Source organism: Tachysurus vachellii, chromosome 22 (genome assembly GCF_030014155.1).
Source record: "Tachysurus vachellii isolate PV-2020 chromosome 22, HZAU_Pvac_v1, whole genome shotgun sequence".
NCBI classification, from domain to species: domain Eukaryota; kingdom Metazoa; phylum Chordata; class Actinopteri; order Siluriformes; family Bagridae; genus Tachysurus; species Tachysurus vachellii.
This window is the reverse complement of record NC_083481.1, coordinates 15,777,359-15,797,891: the sequence shown is the minus strand read 5'-3', so window position 1 is coordinate 15,797,891 and position 20,533 is coordinate 15,777,359. Positions and strand designations below refer to the sequence as shown.

At 40.1% G+C, this 20,533-nt stretch overlaps 2 protein-coding genes across 8 annotated transcripts in view; one reads left to right on the top strand and one right to left on the bottom strand.

The window, feature by feature from the left end:
* Window positions 1-15,568, top strand: part of cadpsa (Ca2+-dependent activator protein for secretion a) — a 93,061-nt gene extending 77,493 nt beyond the window's left edge. For all 6 annotated transcript variants that reach the window (XM_060857774.1, XM_060857772.1, XM_060857773.1 and 3 more), the window contains 5 exons: window positions 280-363; window positions 1,029-1,061; window positions 2,071-2,178; window positions 13,295-13,399; window positions 14,745-15,568. In XM_060857774.1, coding sequence (XP_060713757.1) covers window positions 280-363; window positions 1,029-1,061; window positions 2,071-2,178; window positions 13,295-13,399; window positions 14,745-14,909 — 495 coding nt within the window. In that variant the 3' untranslated portion in view covers window positions 14,910-15,568. The remainder of the gene's footprint in view (window positions 1-279; window positions 364-1,028; window positions 1,062-2,070; window positions 2,179-13,294; window positions 13,400-14,744) is intronic.
* The window catches only part of cep15 (centrosomal protein 15), a 46,685-nt gene that overhangs the window by 8,112 nt on the left and 18,040 nt on the right, over window positions 1-20,533 (bottom strand). The window contains exon 5 of one of the 2 annotated variants that reach the window (XM_060857779.1): window positions 179-387. The exons of the other annotated variant lie outside the window; for it this stretch is intronic. The gene's annotated coding sequence lies outside the window, so the exon portion shown is untranslated. Of the gene's footprint in view, window positions 1-178; window positions 388-20,533 lie in introns of those variants that run through there. 2 annotated transcript variants of the gene reach the window in all.

The following is a 20,533-nucleotide window of genomic DNA, read 5'->3' as shown; positions in this document are numbered from 1 at the left end:
TGATATACAACTTCAGTTGGGTAAAAAATATTAGAACACCATTCACAGAGACAGAGAGATACACAGACAGACAGACAGACAGACAGACAGACAGACAGACAGACAGACAGATAGATAGATAGATAGATAGATAGATAGATAGATAGACAGACAGATGGACAGAGAGAGAAACGGATGGATGGATGAACGGACAGACAGACAGACAGATATTCATTTGTTTTTATCTTAATGAGAATGTAAGTGTGATATATTTAAATGCTGTTGTTCTTCTTTCTGTAGTTCGTGGTGATTTTGGAGAGCGTCCTGGCCAAACTGTCTCGTTATGACGAGGGCACGTTGTTCTCCTCCTTCCTCTCATTCACTGTACGAACACTGCATTTCTATCACCTAAAAAAATTAAACATTTCTTTCTCAGTTTTGTCCAAGTTTCATTCATTTGGTTCTGCCTTCCTTCCTTCCTTCTTCCTTCCTTCTTCCTTTATCTATCTATCTATCTATCTATCTATCTATCTATCTATCTATCTATCTATCTATCTGTCTGTCTGTCTGTCTGTCTGTCTGTCTGTCTGTCTGTCTGTCTGTCTGTCTGTTTTTATGCTCTGGTTAAGTCCTTTTATTTTGATTGATGTTTTCTTCATTTCTCTCTCCCTCCATCCCTTCTTTCTTTCCATCTTTCCGATAGACAGGTTAAGTCTTTGTCTCAATAAATCTATTGATTCATTTCATCATGTATTCATGTATGTTGTCTGATTTTTTATTTTCTTATGTATTACTAGCTATTTATTGCTTCCTTTCTAATATTTTATTAATTGATTGTTGTCTTTAATATTTTAGTATCAATCATTTTATATATTCACTCATTCTTTCTTTCTTTCATTTATTGTTTACTCTGATAAAATTAGAGAAATAACTAAATTTGTAAGCCTGGACACAGGAACTGATCCTGGATCAGCTCGTTGCTACATATTCAAATACATATCTTGGCCTTTAGCATGAGAATGATGGTCTCGTTTCTCTCTCCATCGCAGGTCAAAGCAGCCTCGAAATACGTGGATGTACCTGTGAGTGAGCTCTTCTTATCCCAAACGAACCCTTTTTAATAAACACAGCCATTAAGTGTCATCCAATCAGCCTTATCATCACTACAGTGTGCATGGAGCTCGGAGTTATTAGTGCTCCTGTTTGCTTTCCTGACTGATTACAGGCTTGTTATTATGAGCTGACAGTCTGTTGGCAGTAGCGAGGTCTACAGATGGCCGTCTCTTACCTCCAAATGGCCATTCATATGCATGTGAGGCGAGCGGCGTGGCCGTCTATGTGGCCCTCTCTCCATCTCTTTCTCTCTCTCTCTCTCTCTCTCTCTCTATCTTTCTGTCGCTCTCTGCTAACAGACAGTGCAATGTATGTGTTGTGCAACAAAAGCGTGTGTCATGAGGCTGCCGTGGGGTCCGACTTGTTACATCCTGCATTCAGTATCGCATCACAGCGCTTCCTATAACTGCCAACACGTTCAGGGCGCAAAACAATTCCTGTCAATGTGCTCTCTCTTTCTCTCTTTCTCTCTCTCTTTCTCTCCCTCATGCTCTCTCTCTCTCTCTCTCTTTTTCTTTCTCTCTCGTACCCTAAGGGTGAAAGAGCTTTGTGTTTCCATGGTAATTGTTTGCTTAATGCACAAAATAAAATTACGCATTAAAAAACGCACCGAGTGCTCATTTGCACCCTCGAAAGTATCTGCTGAGGTGTGAAGTAAGTTCAATTTGCAGCGACTGACAATTACCAATTCTGATGACCTTCTGATGCCCGCTGGCAGAACGGAGACATTTCATTTAGCGTGAAGACGAAGCAAACAAAAGAGTTCACCGTCTTGCGTTGTCCTCGTTTCTCTTAGCACTTCGAGAGTCATATTTTATTCGTAATTGCTAATACTACTTTGTTCTTTTTTTTTTTCACAGATCATGACAGCTCATTCAATTGAACCCAAACACTTATTACGGTTTTTGCTATTGTTATTATTATTATTGTTACATTAAATGGATTTATTCCACGTCCCTTTCTTTGTGTGTTTTGTAGAAACCCAGCATGGATGTAGCCGACGCCTATGTGACGTTCGTCCGCCACTCTCAGGACATCTTGCGGGATAAGGTCAATGAGGAGATGTACATAGAAAGATTATTTGATGTAAGTAAATGCTGCCTCATCTCCTCCTCAAGGGAAAAAATATATCTAAAGAGGAGGAGGGCCTTCAAAATGTGACAGGACAACCAGATAGGAGGGATAGGTCACGTTTTGAGACCTACGTCTTCTGCTTCCTCTTCCTCTCATCCCCTTGTTCTTTAAAGCTGCTGCCTTTTTAAGTGTCTCTTTGCTCTTTGACCGAGTCCGCAGCTTTTATTTTCCCCTCCCTTTTGCTCTGTGTGTTCTTACGGCTCTGTTTGCTCTTTAACCCTTTTCTCTCTGGTCTGCTGCTCTCTGGAAAATTTTTGTAACTTTGCTTGTTTCTCTGTTCACCTTTCAGAGTGATATGTTTTGGGGAAAATTATAGTGTCAGTTCTTCAATCAGAATACGAATATGACCAGAGTCATTATTATAAATGAGATTTAAAACAAATGTTCGCAAAAAGTACGCTGTTTTCCGCTCAACCTGAATGTAGTCCACAAGAGGCTTATGTTTGCTTCTTTAGTTTTGCACTGGAGCTCTGGAGTTAAAGAAATGATAAGTAATTAGAAAGAGGAGAGAGTCTGAGACACGTGAAATCTCAGAGTTCTATTCAAAGTGATACCTCACAGGGCAGCATAACACAATCAGAGTAAGGAGCTATTTGCCATCTTCTGCATACACAAGCTCCCATACGCCCACCATCGCCTAATGTCGCTCTGACTCACAGGTGAGAGAAAAACAACACAGGCAGTTTTGCTCGTTTGGATTCCGGCCAAATATAGGCAGATTTTAACATTTACAACAAATGATACGGGAGACTCTGAAAACTAAAAACGATGGATTGCTTATTTCAAGAAAAAGCTGCCATCTTAGACCAACCAAAAAGGCAGTTTACTGAAGGGAAAACGATGTGCGATGTAGCACAAATGATTTTTTTATCTACTTTATTACTTAAAAAATTAACAGACAGATTAATGGTAGCATGGAGCTACAGACAAACAGATTAACTGGTAGCATGGAGCTGAACTACAGCTTATTAGCCTAGTAGCTACAAACTAAAGTTCCCGCTGTTCACAGAGCTTCATGTCTATACATGACATAAGCTTGGGATCCAGTGCAAGAATAATGAAGCAAATTTCAACTACTAAACTCAGCTTAACTGAACTAAACTAGACTAAACTAGACTAGACTAGACTAGCAGTAATGATGTATATATGATTTGTAGCTAAACCATTTACATATTAGAATAAACAATGTATATCAGACAATCAAAAGAAGTACATTGTGGTTATTCAGAAGAGAAAAAATGACCAGTGAATAGAAAGAGATCTTCAGACAATAGGTCAAGGGTGCTTCCTCATTTTCTGCCCCTGGGTAAATCTTCAGTTAAGGAAGGACATGGCAAGGGATGGAGAAAGAGAAAGAGAAACCCTCCAGACCTGTGGCTTATTGTCTTAAGGGCTTAAAGGAAGAGAAAGAAAGAGTTAAACGAGGAGGGAGGGACGGAGGGCGGGAGAGCACCGAGAACACTGTCTGAAACGATGACCAGAGCCGTCCTCCTGCTCCTAATCCTTTGTCATGCGTGCGGACCGGTTTGTCGGGTGCAGCCGTGTTTACTTTAAACCTGCTTGTTCGGTTAAGAGCAGGAGCGCTGTTCTTAGGTCAGCGCTTAACAACAAAAAGGCTGCTCTGAGACGGTGTGTGGATTTCAATATCGGTACAAATATACACACAGAGGAACATGATCTAAGGTTAGCTCATTGTGGCTGTGGATGCTGACATGAGTTTGAGTCTCCTGGCTGTGTTTTTATTAGGGATGCATCGATATGATTTTTTTTTAGACCGAGAAGGCGTACATGACCAATACTGATACCAAGACGAGTATCAGTCAGTCAGGAACATGACTGAACAAATGATCTACCTTTGTTTGTCTGTTCCTGGTTTATATACTGACATATCAAATATCAATATATGATACATGTCATGACATAAAGGTTTGCTAGGAAAGAAACACTGCTGCATTTAAAACTAAAAGAGATTAAAAAATAAAAATAAAAAATAAAAATGAGAAAGTTTGTCTGCTGATTGTTGATACGTTGAAAAAGAAATGACAAATTCGTTTCAAACCAAAAATCAAACCATAAACTTCCATCAGAGCTTCTCCTTCTTCTTCTTATCATTATTATTAAAATTATTAAGTGATTTTATTTATTTAAATTATTATAATTTATTGCATTTTTAATGTTAGAGAAAGCCTATCATTTATCAGGACACTGATATATCATAATCTCTACTGGATAATTTAATAAAATGTTTTTGTATTGCACTTTTAATAAAAGACATTGTCACAGATCAGCTTTAAATCCAGAAAATACGTTTTCTTTGTCGAGCCTGTGCTTGGCGCTAGAGATGAACACTTTTTGGTGAGTTTTTCGTTTCAGATGTTTTCTCTGTTCATTAGTGCAGCAGCGTACTCTAGGATTAGCATCATGTGGCATCAGCACTAAAGCAGCACGCTATCAGATTCATATCTGATATCGCCATCATAATCGATGCATCCCTAATTGTGTAACATTTTCTTCCTCTCTGTTGAAACCTGTCTGAGATTCGCTCAGTGTTCTCCTCTTTATTCTGCTCTGAACAATCTGCTCTGCCTCCTGAAAAATGCCTCGGACTTTGCTTATGTATTGCAATGTGTGTCTGCAAAGCAGGAAAAAAAACCTAAAAGAGAAATCACTCCTTATATTCACATCCCTTCTTTGTTTCCCTCTCGCTGTGCCTGTCTCATTGCATTTCCTTTGTTTTGTTTTGTTCCCCCCCACTCTCTCTCCCCCTCTCCCTCTCTTTCTCTCTCTCCACCTGAATCAAAGTGGAACTTATCCTTCCTGTTGAGTTGTTTTTATCACATTATCTCGAGTGGCATGATTCAGAGTCGACTAATCTTCCTGTGTACATCTACTAGCATGACCCGCCTCCTTGGAGAATTCCCCTCATACATGCATTCGCAGACATCCAGCCATCTTTTCCACTCCAGTCCTCCACCCCATCTCATGCCCACCCCCACTCCGGGCCCCCCAGGCCCCCCTCTGACCCCAGATGGGTATGCAGGGCACACGTTTGGCTCCTTTCCCCACCTGCTGAAGTGGCTATGCCAACAGAGATCGCAACAAACAGGCCAAGCAATCTAAAACACACACACACACACATACACACACACAAACCATCTTCCTTCTTACAGCTATATCACCATCTTACTTCTTAATATTTTTAGAGCGTGTTTGTCTTTTCTTTTTACTTTGATCACATCTTATGAATTACAATTAAAGGGTTACTCTGGGGTTTTTTAACTCTATATCACTTAACAGAAGTCAAAGGGCAGTCGTTGGGGCCATAAATTAATGTCTACAGGTGCTTCGTTTTGCAAAAGCCTTTTGCAGGTTCTCTGCGATATTAAGTGTAAATATAAATGGATAAAAAGTACCATAGATGCTTTTATATGAAAACAATATATTTAAGGTTGTGTAGCAGTTTCTCGGCTTCCTGACACACCACACCATCTTGGATTATTTTCCTGTAACAGTGCATGCTCATGTGTTTTATTCCTTATTCGGTATACTGTTAAATGTCCTGTTTGGTACAGATTGTGGTTATGCATTTATGTGTTACGATTCTCATTTCTGCCATTTCATTGAGAGCTCATGATGTTCTTACTAACAAACCACTTTCATTTTCTTTTTATTTCCGCTCATCTATCAGGTTTTCGCCAAAGCATTAGATCACCCTGGACACTAATGTTTGACTGGCCCTTTGATTCTTAGCTTTGCTTTTGGTTCAATGTTTTTCTATTTTTGTTTCTCTAATTCCCTACTAGTCTTCCTAGTGGGAGGGTCTGATCTATCTGGATGTTAAGATCAGACTGGAAGCCGTACCGAAGCAGACATGGAGTGTGTTCGGCGGAGGTTAATTGGGGTCAAGGATGAGGATTTCTCACCAGCACAATACGATTACGCTCAGTGCCGTCCTTTCTCCTATTTTATAATAGTATTTTTTTTGGAAAGGCCATATGAGCATGTGTGGTAAACACAACACCAGGTACAGAACAGTTTAAGGATCATTAATGTTTCGGGCACTGACGTTTAAATGTGCCGAATAGACAGTGAGAAATGTGGAACATAATGAAAGGAACCAAACACTGATGTTGTGCTGTTATAGGAAAATAACCAATTATACGGTGATGTGATTCTTTTACCAAAACAAATTTGATTAGTTGTATATTCCTCATCATTACAGTTAATGTTATTGAACATCTGTGAAACAAGTTATCACTAGATCTTTTTCTCTTGCTTTTAAAAAAAGAGAAAAAACAAAAAAAAACACCAAAGCGTCAAATCCTGAACACTTTCCTGTGGCAGAAAAACATACTGACTGTTACAAAAGTTACAGGAAAACTTTCTGTTGCAACAATTACACACTTATCAATACTAAATAACACAAATTTATTATTATTATTATTATTTTTATTATTATTATTATACTTAGCTTATGTCAGGTACCTGTGAAAGAGATGCTGCTATAGAAATGATAACGTGGTAGAAAGATTCGGAACGTCACTCTGAAGTTATAGAACCTGAATCGACAGCTTTCTTTCCAATTAGAAACTGAGAATTCAACAGCGCTGTGGTATAAAGTGGTCTGTTGTAACTGGATAGGTCACATGACAGGTAATCAACAGCATTTTATTATTCCGATGTGATGGAGATCCGACATGGAGTGAAAGGTTATTTAAAGTTTTAACAGTCATTTAATAATGCCTGAGGCTTATAGCTAGGAGCATATCTAACTCCTCGACTTCATGCTGAAGCTACAGGAACTTGGGAAACAGCAATGATGTAAAGCAAGGGGTGAGGGAATTCATTTATTTTGCCCTCTGTTATTTTTGCTAGTCCTTTTAAAGAGTGGCTGAAGAAACTGGGATTAAAATGAGCGCTCATCTGTCTGATTCAGGCTGAGCTTGGAGATCATTGATTAAAAAAATCCCTGAGTGTGTGTGAGCCCTTGAGCTCAGCTCAGAGACTCAGGCATCCACAGATATGCCATCGGATTACACGGGTCAATTATACCCTTAATCTGCCTTTCTAGGGGGTGGGATTACAGCCGGCTGGCATTGATTGATTCAGAGTATTTCTGATGACCTTGGTAGTAGCTGAAGTAGATGCTATCGTGCTACTGCTTGTTGTTGGATTTTTTTGCCCAGCTATACCATTTCACTGTCTGCTACCACTTTGCAGTTGGGCTCATGACCTGCTGACCCGAACGAGCGGTTTAATCAAATAACCAGAGACAGAGAACCACCTGACCACTCGGTCTAGAGGTCATGATCTCTGGAGTTGTTGAAGTTAAGGCTGAAGTAGTTACTCAAAATTCATAAATAATAACGTCCAAAGCCAAAAATGTCCTCAGCTGGTAAGAGACATACAGTAATATGTTGCCTTAAAAATGAGAGCGGTTCAAACCTTTAACAGCATTACAATCATCTCATCACAAAGATGTTGTGATTTCTGTTTTTCACCCCATACTCGTGTTTTTAATAAAGAACCTTAGCAAAACTTAATAAGGAAAATACTGGATGAAAATGTATATAAAAATGAATTTAAAAAAAGACTAAAACAGGTAGAGAACCAACAGGTTATTGTTCGTTCGTAGTGGAGGAGGCGCTGCTGCCGTAAGCTGCTTAGGTTACCAATAATTACAGGAGCTGGGTTTTTTTTTTTAAAACTCCAGCTCTCAGCATGTGGAGTGTAGACCTGGTGAGTTAATTCTACATTGCAAATAGACACTAATTTTGTATGACAAGAAAATATATATTTGTGTGGTTGCATTATTTGGGTCATTTTGGATCTGTAAACAGTAAATTTAGCAACCACTTTGCTCTCTCTGTCTCACTCTCTCTCTCTCTCTTTCTCTCCATGATGTTAACACAAGTATGGTGGTATTTGTTTGATTAACTCGTCTGACAGGAGTGACAGCTGCTAGCGGGTGCGCGTATACGAGAGTCTCAGCGCGGGTCCGCCTTTGTACATCTGTCAGCACGGAGGCAGGGGGAATCGGAGGGAGAAAAGAGACAAATTGGTCCCAAAAGGCAGGCCATTCACCTTCGGCTCACCCCCTCCACCCCCCGCCCTCCCTCGGCCCATTCAGGTGCTCTGCGGGATTCTCAAGTGCTTGCTGGCTTATTCCATTTTGCCCCCCCTTTCGCCCCTCCCGACCCCATTCAAGACCGAGCCCCAGAAGTGTTGCGCTCCTCATTCTGCTGCGTCTCAATCCGCCTCTAAGCGTTCCTTTGTGAGCACTTTGCTCACAGCTCCTTACTCACAGCCCCCTCCTCCCTTCCTTCTTTCTTTCCATCCCTTTTTTCTCTCTCGCTCCCCTTTTTTGCTCATTGTATGTTTACTCAATGACACGGACGTGGGCTATAATTCCCAGCGTTTAGTTCATCCCAACAAGCTCGTTCTCTCTCTCCGAGCATGTTTTGGTGAAGAGAGCTCTGTTTGCATACTGTTATCCATTTAGTGAACAGGCTCTTGTGCATAAGAACAGAGTCCACTGGAGGTCCAACAGTAGAGGGTTTTTTCCCCCTTTTTTCCATCCAGCGCTATAGATCAAAAAGCTAAAAAACCGTGGTGACACATTTTCAAATAAAAAAAAACGAAAAAGTGCTCCTTTTTAAATGCTTGTTAAAATAACAAAAGGCTTTATAAATTAAACTGTTTGTCCTGTTTTTTTTCTCAGCTTGCCTGTGTGCCGAAAAGATTAAGCGGCCCTTTACAGACTTAGCGCTAGCTTGAGCAGAAACATTGGAGGCTTGTTGCACTTAAGGCTCCAACGAGGCATGCAAACCTCCACTTTGTGCGCGCCGCTCAATCAAAAGCGGTTTGAACCTCGCAAGCTTGCTGAGCCTAAAACTTTTCTTCACTCCCACCATTCAGGGGGACCTCTTTCTGCGGATAGAAAGAGAGAGAAAGGAGGGATGGAGAATGTGCAAAAGAAAAAAAAAGAAATGAGAAAGAAGAGAGGCTGAATTTGAGTGCTAACACAATGGTGCAATAGAGGAACATGTTTGGGGTCGTGTGTTTCCTGTGAAAAGTTTTCCTCTGGGTCAGGAGGTCCCACTGTGCTGATAGAGAGAGAGAGAGAGAGAGAGAGAGAGAGAGAGAGAGAGAGAGAGAGAGAGAGAGAGAGACGTGAGCTCGTCGGTGTGAGTTACCATGGTAATTGAGTTCCCTCGTCAATGGACCTCCTCTCAGGGGCCAGAAAGCACACAATAATAGGCCAACAGCGGCTGTGAACAGCGAGCAGGTAGGATTAGCCCGTCCCTTTGTCCTAAGAGCATAATGTCTTGTAGTCAGTTTTAAAGAGTCCTCCGCACCGGGGGGCCTGATTCAGCTCCGAGCTTGAGCTCAGTGACTACAAAAATATGGTGGACGAAAAGAAGATGTGTTTGAGCTTCGCTCCTTGGTTCTCTCTCACCCAGGTTTCGTGTATGAAGATTTGTAATCATTCAGGAGGCAAGGAGCTCTGTTTTACAAGGACATGGAATTCTGAGTCAGTCTTTCAGTCTCAATCTTTCCGGCAACCTGTCATTACACATTAGCATCAACGCTAGCGGCAATCTTCATTCCTTCCCTCCCGCTAATTGCAGACACAGCTGGGTCCCAGCGGGAGAGCTTCTTGAGCGGCGTCGGCCGAAGAGAGCAGGCCTCACTCAGACACACGCACTAAACTCATACTCACACATACACACACTAACTCATTCAAACGCACGCATTACCACCAGTAAGGGCAGAAAGAGGCAGAGTCGCAGGTTGCTTGTAATCCTCCTGTACCCCCCCACTGAGTCTCCTCCACCCTAAAAAATTCCTGCTTTTACTACAAAAGAGGGATTTTATTTTTTTGGAAACACAAAGAAAGGCCTGATCCCAATCCCCACCGACTCCTGCTGCCTAGATTCAGGTGTGCTTAGTGTTAGTAAAAGTAGCCTACATGTGTGCCTGTGTGTGTATTGGATGGTTGTGGGGGGCAGGCAGCCTTGCGCTGAATTCTGTTTGTTGCCCCCCACTAGGCACCATGGCTTCCTGGAACATGTCAAAGATCGGAGTGTGAACGCAGGCTCGCTTGAAAACTGGGTGTTTTTCTGGTGCATGTATGTGTAGTTTTGCAGGGGGCAGGAGGTCGCACAACCATTCAACACTCCCTTCAAGAGGTGTGGGGGGCCTGCAGATGTTCATGTGTGTGCACATTTTGGAAATGCCTAACACACACACAAGTACACACAGAAATCCTAATATCAGATGGAACTCATTAGATGATCACAGGTTTTTTTTCCATATCCATTTCATTACGTATTCAGAGGCACGATACACTTGTTTTGGCTGGCAGACGCTGCCAGCTTCCTGCTGCTTCATATTCAAAAAGTGGTACATAATGCCCTGTATATAATGCCCTCTGAGAGAGACTTCTGTTCCTTTCGTCATAGCAGAACAAAGTGCCACAACTAGCACTGTTCATTTTGCAAGCCAGACCAGGCCTGATTTTGCACTTGCTTGCCTTGGTGTGTGTAATTATTTTTTACATTTCAAACCATTCATCTATGAATTAAACTTCAAAATGATGCCTATTATGTATATCTGTGGAAGTAATGATAGATAGATAGATAGATAGATAGATAGATAGATAGATAGATAGATAGATAGATAGATAGATAGATAGATAGATAGATAGATAGATCATTTGGTGACATTACTCTGTCATGTTTTCTAAGAACATTTTGCCAGTGTATCCATGGTGAAGGTACCTAAGAATATAGTAGAATAGGTAAAGAACACACAAGATGAAGATCAATCCCATGAAAGGGGAAGACAGAGTGTGTGATAGAGGCAGAGGGAGATGGAGAGAGAGAGAAAGAGAGAGAGCATGTGTGAGTTGTGAAGTTGTCCAGGCCTGGCCTCTCTGTGGGGGTCTATCACGGACCGGCTGCCCGAGCGTTCACAGGCACACAGCACTCCCAGATTAACGCCGAGCCCTGACTCCCACACACACCACGACGAAGACACCACAGAGCCCCCGACACACCACCAAACCTCCTTCAGATCCTCAACCTCTTTATGTCACCACTTCTTGTAAAATATCACCATCATTGCAAGCCATGGAACCAGGCACAGATGAGGTTCAATTCTTGACTAGAAACATGAACACTAGGAGATTGTACTTGACCTGTCAAAGATTTTACATGGTTCTTCTGAAAATGCTAAGCACCTAGATAACCCACGTAAACCTTCAGTCATCTAAAATAGTTTCATGTTCTGGCTTCATTTCAACCATCTTGTGAAGAACAAATTCTCACTGAAGCAATCAGGAATGTGTTATTGAGCTCAGGTTCTTGGATTGCCATTGTTCTCTTGATTGGTTGTTGGGATAACTAACATTTACTAACATAACTAAACAGGTTTTATTAATGATATTTACAATTGGCAAACTTGGTTCAACTGATCACTGACAAAGGTGACAAAGTGAATTTAACATGACTGATTTATCGACATACCAAAAACTCCATGCAGTCAAAAGCCAATGGCAAGTAAATAAATAAATGTCATTCTTGACTACTGTACATTACTCTACAAACACTATGTTGTTATAGTTAAGGAAATGTAAAATTTTGAACATATAAAAAGCACAATGTTGCTTACTGTTGTCAGTTTACCCTATTTTATTGGTTCCATGTGGTATTTTGATCCTAAACCTTAAAGTAGCACACTGATCAAATGTACAGAAATACCACAAATCATTGTCTGAAACTTCTGTCTGCTACTGAACCTGTGGCCAATATAGAAGAAAAGTTCCAGTTTTATGTTTTAAGATTTCTGGGGCTTTTTTGTTTGTTTTTTTGTGCAGTGAAACATATCCACTGGTGGCTTTGGAAACCATGGGGCCAAAAAACTCTGTCCTTGGACATCTTGAGCCCAAATTCAACTGGGTTAAATTTCTTAGTTGCATTTGCCTTGGAAATGATCTCCAAGCCTCCAAAGATAGAGGTTTATTGATCAAGGCCAGTGGCCTCTGTATGTCCTCCCCTATGCTCACAAAATTCTATCCTTTTTTAAAATTTGTTTTCCCCCACACACAAAACAGCTTTTTTTTTTCTCTTTAACCTTAGTGTTAGGACTCTTATCAATGGTTTATCTCAATCACAACCATTCAATTAGGTTCCACCCCACAGTCCAACATCTGCAACCCAAAAAGCCAAAAGCGCTCGCTGTTTAATAGTCGCCTTGTGTTCAGCAGTTTTCAGCGATAAGATGAGGGGATAGAAGGGCAGTTATTTGGGTAAAGTAGGGACAATGTCTGCCTTTCCTCTGGTGAAACAAGAGGAGTGGAGAGTGATGAGTGCATGCTAACAGGGGCTGATGGCAGACTGAGCATCTCTCTCACTCTGTGAAGACGAGCAGCAGAGACAGATTGTGGGCTTACATGGTGTCAATTAGTAATTTGCTAAAAGGAAAAGTTCTTCTCTGCTTGAAGATTTGATCCAGGAATGCTAAAGAGTTAGCTGAAGCATCACCCAGGGGTTGTTTATGTCACCTAATACTAAAACTCAGCAAACCAGAGTAAGTTTGCTGAATGTTTAGAACAGGTTTGTTTACGTTTGCTGAATCTTTGGTCCAGGGTTGTCTTTGGTCAAAAAAACTAAAGCTTCTATCCAGAGTTGTTCAAGAGTCTAATGAAGCTTTGGCCCAGAGTGTTTCAAGAGTTGATTAAACTTTGTTACTGGGTTTAGCTTTAGAACTCACACTGTTTAAGGAACTGACTGACTTTAATCCAGGATTGCTTATGGGTCAAATGTTTATGCCAATTGTTTATGGCATATGCTCACATGGGTGCTTGTGTACTTGGTTATACCAGACAATATTAGTGAATGATTCAAGCTGATCCATTGACTAGAACTTAAAAACTAGAAACAAACAAATAAAAAATATCTAATCCCTTTCTGTATTTTACCTACTTAAACTGCTTGTCTTGCTCAGATATGTGGCAGCATGTCCTTGTTTGTGTGTCTTGGAAAAAACTATATTTGTGTTTCAGCAATGGTACACTAGCACGATGAACCTACTGGGTACCTGGCTAACAGATCGCATGGACCTGCAGCTTCACCTGTACCAGCTGAAAATCCTCATTCGTATTGTAAAGGTAATATATATGTAATAGATATAGCTCTGTGTAAATGTTTGTATCCCCTATGTTCAGTGGAAATTTTAAAGGTATATTTTCACTCTTCAAATCTAACCAATCCCTATTTTGAAACACGCTAAACTTGATATAAATAAAATTTTATCCTAAGGCTATGCAATCTACGCTATGCAATCTAACCGTGTACAGTTCCACTTAATCACACATGAAAAAATAAAAACTTAAAAATACCTGAATTGATGATTACATGGATGAATGGAATTTTAGAAAGAATACCTGCTGAAAATGGAAACTGGATTTAAGCCCATAAACTGCCAGGACTAGTCGGCAACATAAAAAGTCTTATCTGTTAGTCTGGTTTTTAGTTTTGGCTTTTTTGACAAATAAATCATAGCAGTTAGTACATTAATAAAGTACTGTTACTTCTGGATGTTCTAGTACAAGTAATATTAACTGGTAGTAAACTGAAATGATCCAGTGCCCATATCTACATCTATTTTGATTTCTTTTCATAGGACATAAATGGTAAATATGCTTAATTTGCTCTTCCCTCTATTAAAAACTCTCTGCTGTTAAATCTTACTGTGTGATCTCTTTGTAGCAGAAAGATCAGGACCTTGTAGTACGACATGACAGGTCTTCCTCAGTTGCGTAAAGCCGAAAGACATCCACAACTACACACTGTTCATACAAACAGGATTCCCAAAAACATAGATTAATGCTGGTTTCAGGCTACATTTTCTATCTCAAGAATTTCACTGTATAATTAATATAGTCAGGCAACTAAACTGAAGCTTGAATGTATTACAGATTTAATTTGCTTAAGGTTAGTTATTTATGTAGAACAGAGTGAAAATAACAAGTCCATTTAACTTCTAAAATATTAAGTAGTTGTACTTAATTTGGAGCTTTTATTCCAATAATATTAATAGAAATTAGTTTATAGTTTGTGTGCATTCATAGTGTACTGTTCACAATAAGCTATAGTTTGATTAATCCGTTTTTTTAATTTTTGGGTAAAACAGATGGTGCTAGACATTTCTGGGGTTTTTTTCATGCTAAAAGTGGAACAGTATTAAATTCCTATTATTAAATTCAAACACGGAATGTGAAATAATATGAGAAGAAATGCTTTTTCCATTCATATTATGAACTAATAATAAGGTGATAAAATGACATTCATTCCATCCTTACTTTATGTTGTTGCTGGGGTTCAATTTCGTAAATTTCATTACCGTGATATTATCAAGATATTTGAGTGAATGGGACAAAATGTGTGTGTTTTCAAATTGCCAGAAATGAAGTGTTATTTTTACCCTGACCAAATCTCTCCGTCCCTCTTCAGAAAAAATACCGCGACTTCCGTCTACAAGGCGTCTTAGACTCTACACTGAACAGCAAGATGTACGAGACAGTAAAGAACAGGCTTATGTTGGAGGAGGCCACGGCGTCTGTGAGGGACGGAGGAATGCAGGGCATCTCCATGAAGGACAGCGATGAAGAAGACTAGGCGCGGTTTGAAGCGGCCGTGTTTGGTGTAGTCCACCTAAGCGATGCATGTACTCCGTTCGTCAGGCTTCCTTAATAATTTTTACTTTAGAGTTGTACTATTAATAACTGGGGCCAATGATAATTACTGATATGAGATGAGAAAAAAAAATCTATATTTAATGTTGATCAGAAGATTGTGCTAACAAACAAGGAGGGGGGAATCGAATTGAAATTGGTGTTTTACAAGTAATAATGTCCTAAATGTTTCAAAGCAATATGGCGTACTACTTGTAAGCGATGTTTTGCGTCAGATGGTTAGGAAACGTATGCCCTGTTGTGTCCCTGTTCAATACAAACGTGTACGGCGCTTCTTCTTTGTGTATTGTAAATAGATGAATGGTGCATAATTGTGCATAGTCTCCTTTGGAATTTTGGTTTGTTCATTTTTTTGTTTTCCTGACTGTATGCCAAATGAATTGCTTACATTGTATTTAACTTGTTTGGGGTGTTAAAAGGTAGTGTTTATATTTATTTGACAAAATCAATAATCACAGTATCTCTGGTACTGCAAGACATCTGGAACGGCCTTTTTTTTTTAATGAGTTAGTAGATATTTTATAAATGCAAAATTGACTATATTATAATATACTTTGACTAATATGGACAATATATTTATGTTTTCATGTCATTTTGTGCTTTATTAATCTGCATCTTACATCTCGATTAGCGAGTACATACCGTTCCTACAAATTATTTTCAGATCATCCAGTGCCATCTAAAACATATATGTAGTATAATAATAATTATATTTTTTAGATGGCACTAGATGATGTAATGTGGTATATATAAAATCTACCAAATTACAAGCCCAATGTCTACGCAACACCTTTATGATCAACACTTCACCCGTAAGGAATCCTGAAGTTTGGACAGCGGGATTAAAGCCAGTTTTGCTAGCAGATTAGAAGAATAGATAAAGATGATACACTCCCGGCTTCACTCACAGATCACCTCACACAGATTGTAATTGTTCTCCTATCATTTCAGAAGCAAATCCATCCACCCATCCTGAAGATGAACAAAGGGGAGGAGGGATTAGACTGAGCGATGCCCTATAAACGCAAGGAGGATGGGAAGACTTAATTCATTCATATAAAGGTCAAAAAAAAAACACAAATCCTTCCTGTTAGGGAAGAGGACTAGAAAAACAAAAATAAGAAAAGTCTGACATGAACACAAGAACAATATCTCAACAAGGTCTAAATATTTAGGTGTCAATCAGACCGACCCAAAGAAGCTTAAAAATGTTTAAGCTTAGGTTTTATATAAATAAATTGCAACAATAAAAAAGCCCTACAATCTACAGCTCCACTTAAACTACACACTGTACCATTATGATTCGTCCATTTTACGATATGAAAAATGTCAATTTTCTTTACTCTTTCAACCCTGTGACCTAAACTCATGCACCCCTCTAAAATATTCCATCAGTCACAAGTCGAATTTCTTAAATAGAAATGAGAACAAGAGTACGTTCTCCATTGTGAGACAGACCAATGAGATCACTTTAAGCTTGGAACCGAAACAAGATGAATTAACGACTTAACAATAACTCATCCTCGTTCTATTAGCATGGACACTAATTAGCCACAGTTAGTGAACTTGCTCAACCTTGTTGCTTAGTTAAGAGAAAAGCCTCAGAGCCGATGTAGCTGTTTAAAAAGTGCATTTTTATAGATTTTTTAGGTTCAGTGTTTGTTACTGATAAACAATATCATTTACGTACTGCAAGGGCTAAATGACACTACAATTGTCAAAACATTTCATAGTTTTATAGCAGAACTTTAAATAGTCAAGTGTTTCGCACCGACTCTTGTGATGAGTGGCTCCTGATATAGTGCAGCACAGCAATTTCCCTTTGGTAATGCTTTCCAGAGCTACATAGACAAGTTCCTTTAGTTACCCACTAGCAATTGGACACCAACCGATTCGCATTGTGTAGCATAATGAAGTTAAAAGTGCTCCATCTGACACCCCTGGAGCACTGCAGCACCTGAGAGAGAGAGAGAGAGAGGGAGAGAGAGAGAGAGAGAGAGAGAGAGAAAGAGAGAGAGAGAGAGAGAGAAAGAGAGAGAGAGAGGAGACATTTCATCTATTTAAAGCCTTGGCTCACAGACCCAATTTTGCCTGTTCTTGAGCACCAGGGCACAGGGCAGAGAAAGACTAATGAGAGAGGCTCATTGTTGGAATAAGTTACCCGTGGTGTGCCGCTGTGACCTAGTTCTAGTAGCATAAGCCCTCGCAAAACACCGCTCTCGTTCTGATTTTCTGGGCAATCAAAACAGGAAAGCGAAAGAAAATCATGACAATCTCTCTGAACGAGAGTGCCACGAGGGCCGGCTCGGATATCATACGTTTAATTTGCTCATAAATCCCGTCACGGTGCAGCAATTTTGCTCGGCAGAGTGCCTGGCGACAGATTAATAGACGAGGAGATTTAGTCAGTCACGATCTGTGCTGCTGTGGCTTTTAAGCTCCAATCAGGTTAGGAAATGGAAATGATAACAGACTGCAAATAAAAGATTCTCCAATTGACCAGCACAGCGTGAGTCAGCTCCAGGTCCATACTTGCGATGCATGCAGGGGGTGGGGGGGTTCGGAGGGTGGCGAGTTGTGGGGGCCGGGGCCCTGAGCCCCAAACATCAAACGCAGCATGCGACCTCTGAGCAGATGTGATAGGCAAATGAAATGTAGAAATTGAGGAAAACAAATACACGGAAAAAGTAGCATAAGATTATGTCTGTGTGCCCATGTCGCGTTTCGACTTACACTTCATTTCCGAGTCGGCAGAGAGTATCGTCACCTGCCGAGGTCTGATGGATGTCAAAACGCAGTGATACACTGTGCTGCTCTCACCTTGATGAATGTTTACTCAACAGCTTGTGTTAAAAGTGGGGGGAGGTAGAGCTACAAGGGATGCCGATGCCCTGCTCATAGACGCCAATGGTATATAACCAGGTAGAAGTCGGATCGCTTAAATCAGAGCGCCTCAAAGCCTCTTTGGTGTGTTTTATTTAATGCCTACCTTCTTATCTGTGCATAATTATCCCCCCTTCCATAAACGAATAGCTTACTGTTGAAAGCAATCTTATGCTGTGTTCCATCCTCGGGACAGACAGACAGAGAGATGAAAATAATAATCAGATGATCTGCTTCTCTCTTTAATCAAAAGTGCTCTGGCAGATAAGCAGGGGTCGTGTTATGTAATAGATTTGATCACATTTGAAATTTGTGATTTTTTTCTGAATATATATTCTTCAGAAAACTTTTTCTGAAATAAAATAAAATGCATTTTATCCAGAAATTGAAAGTTGGACAGCCGGTATTTGATTTTAACTGAACGTAATAGACTCGAAAGCATTTTGCCTCCTTTTGGACGTGTTTAGCAGACTTTTTTCCACTGCATTTCTAAAGACAAGGAAAATTAAATCAAAGATTTCCACAATTTTTGTCAAAAGCAGTTTTAAAGTATGCTACAGGACAAAAAAATGACAGGTTGTCAAAAAAATCAGATTTTTTTTATGTCTATTTCACCAGAATTCAGCCAAACCCATAACTGACTGGTTTTCCCAGAACACAACACATTAATAAAATTGTGTTATGAGCTAGCAACTCAAACTGTTCCAGTGTCCTTTGTTGTGGTAATAACAGAGCTGAAGCAAGGATAATAATTGTCTGGCTGATCTGTGGGGACATACGGAAAACATAATGCTGATAAATAAAGCCATTCTGGAGGCAGATGGTGTAGTAAGTGTGTCGTTCAAGGTTCCTATCTCACTGGGTGGAGTAGCGTGGTTATTGTTGAAACTTAGTCTTAGTGCCTGGATAGCTTCAGGAGTTGCGTTATGTTAGCTAGTTTTAAGCATAGAACAATAAGATTTTTATTGTAATAAGGTTTTTAGATCTCTGCACCGTGCTCCACATCTGAATTCCTTGCTTGAGTTTAAACTTTGATAGAACTCATTGTGGTTTTGCCTACAAAAAGACAAATGAATGAAATGTGGCTTCAAATTAAGCTTAAATAAGAGACCCAAATGATATCCTTAAAAATGCTCAAAATGGCTGTCTATTAGTCAGAATTCAGTGAATACAAGCCTGATATTATGGAAATATCAAATAGATACTATTAAGATATCTGAGATTTAGTTGTGATTGCTAAACAGAATGAAGGGAAAAAATGAAATCAACAAATGATTCATAAGAAAAACAGCCTCAGTGTGTGTTTAATCCTTACGTCTTCTCTTCTTCGTCACTGAACGAAAGTTTTTCCACTGTCTGTTAACTTAAGGCGTAACGACAAACAAATATGCTTCTCTTCTTTTCAAAGTGGATAATCAAACCCTTGAGCGCATTCAGGTTATGTGCTCCACAGCAGCATTATGCAAATGTAATCGTGCCCCTCATTTAAAATGCACCTGTTTCTCTAGCCTCCAGCACTTGTTAATGTGCAGACTGGACATGTTCTGTCCACGCCCTGTCCAAAAGCAGCCTGAGAGACCAAACAAGGTCTTTTCAGGACCAGAGGGGACATCCCTTTGCCCATTTTGTGGTTCAGATCTAATTCAGTGGACAGATGAGAGGCTGTGATCGTGGGGGCGCACAGGTTGCCCCAACCTCTCTCTGTCTGCCATCCTCACTATTGTCCTGGGAGAAAAGAAAACCCTGTTGAGGCCCTTTTGCTTCAAGCATCAAAGGTGCGTCGGAGCCTCCTTTCGCTTTTGGGAAAGCCTCCAGTATTCAGAACTAACATTATGGAGAACCTCCTGCTCTCGGGCCAGGGTCAGAAAAATAGAGTGAGATAAAGAAAAAAGGGAGGCTGAGCAGAAGTGGCAGGAATGCTTGCTAATTGAAAGGCTGGAGAAAGGCGGGGGGGGTAAAAAACGAAGAAGAGGAAAGAAAGGTGGGCTAAAAGACAGTTTAAAAGCAGAAAAGAGCAAAGAGAGCAGGCAGCTGACAGAATGTGTGGCGAGGGTCGCAAGACACTCTACACTTCACGCACAAACGAGAAAAAAACATGAGCTAAGAATTAAGTGACTCAGTGCCAAGGTGTATAGATCTGCATGAGTGTGAGTGAGTGTGTGAGCTGAAGAGAACTGAAATGACAGCTAGTGTGTGGCGAGAGAGAGAGAGAGAGAGAGAGAGAGAGAGAGAGAGAGAGAGAGAGAGAGCATGATGGGGAGTGAAGCTGAGAAAAACTGGCAGGCTTAGGAAACGCAGGCAGGTTTCAGGACAAAAGTCCCGGCTGACAAAAGGACTCAGAGATCTATTTTTGCAGTGCACTAGTTTATTGCTGCTTAGTGTGCAAAAACTTTTTTCCCCCTGATCGCAGCGGTAAAGCAAAATCCATCAGAATGCACTACTTTTGAAAAAGCAAGCACTGGACTCCAATTAAATAAATGCTTGATTTCACCATGATCTTATTACTATCTTATTATTTTTAAACATTTTAAACATTACCAAAACGACTAATTGGGTCATTTTCCTGATGTGACTCAAATTACAATGGGTTAAAGCTGGGAAAAAAGATGGTGGCTTGGGCTGTAACACTCTATTACTGTTTGACTATTCAGACTGATACATTCA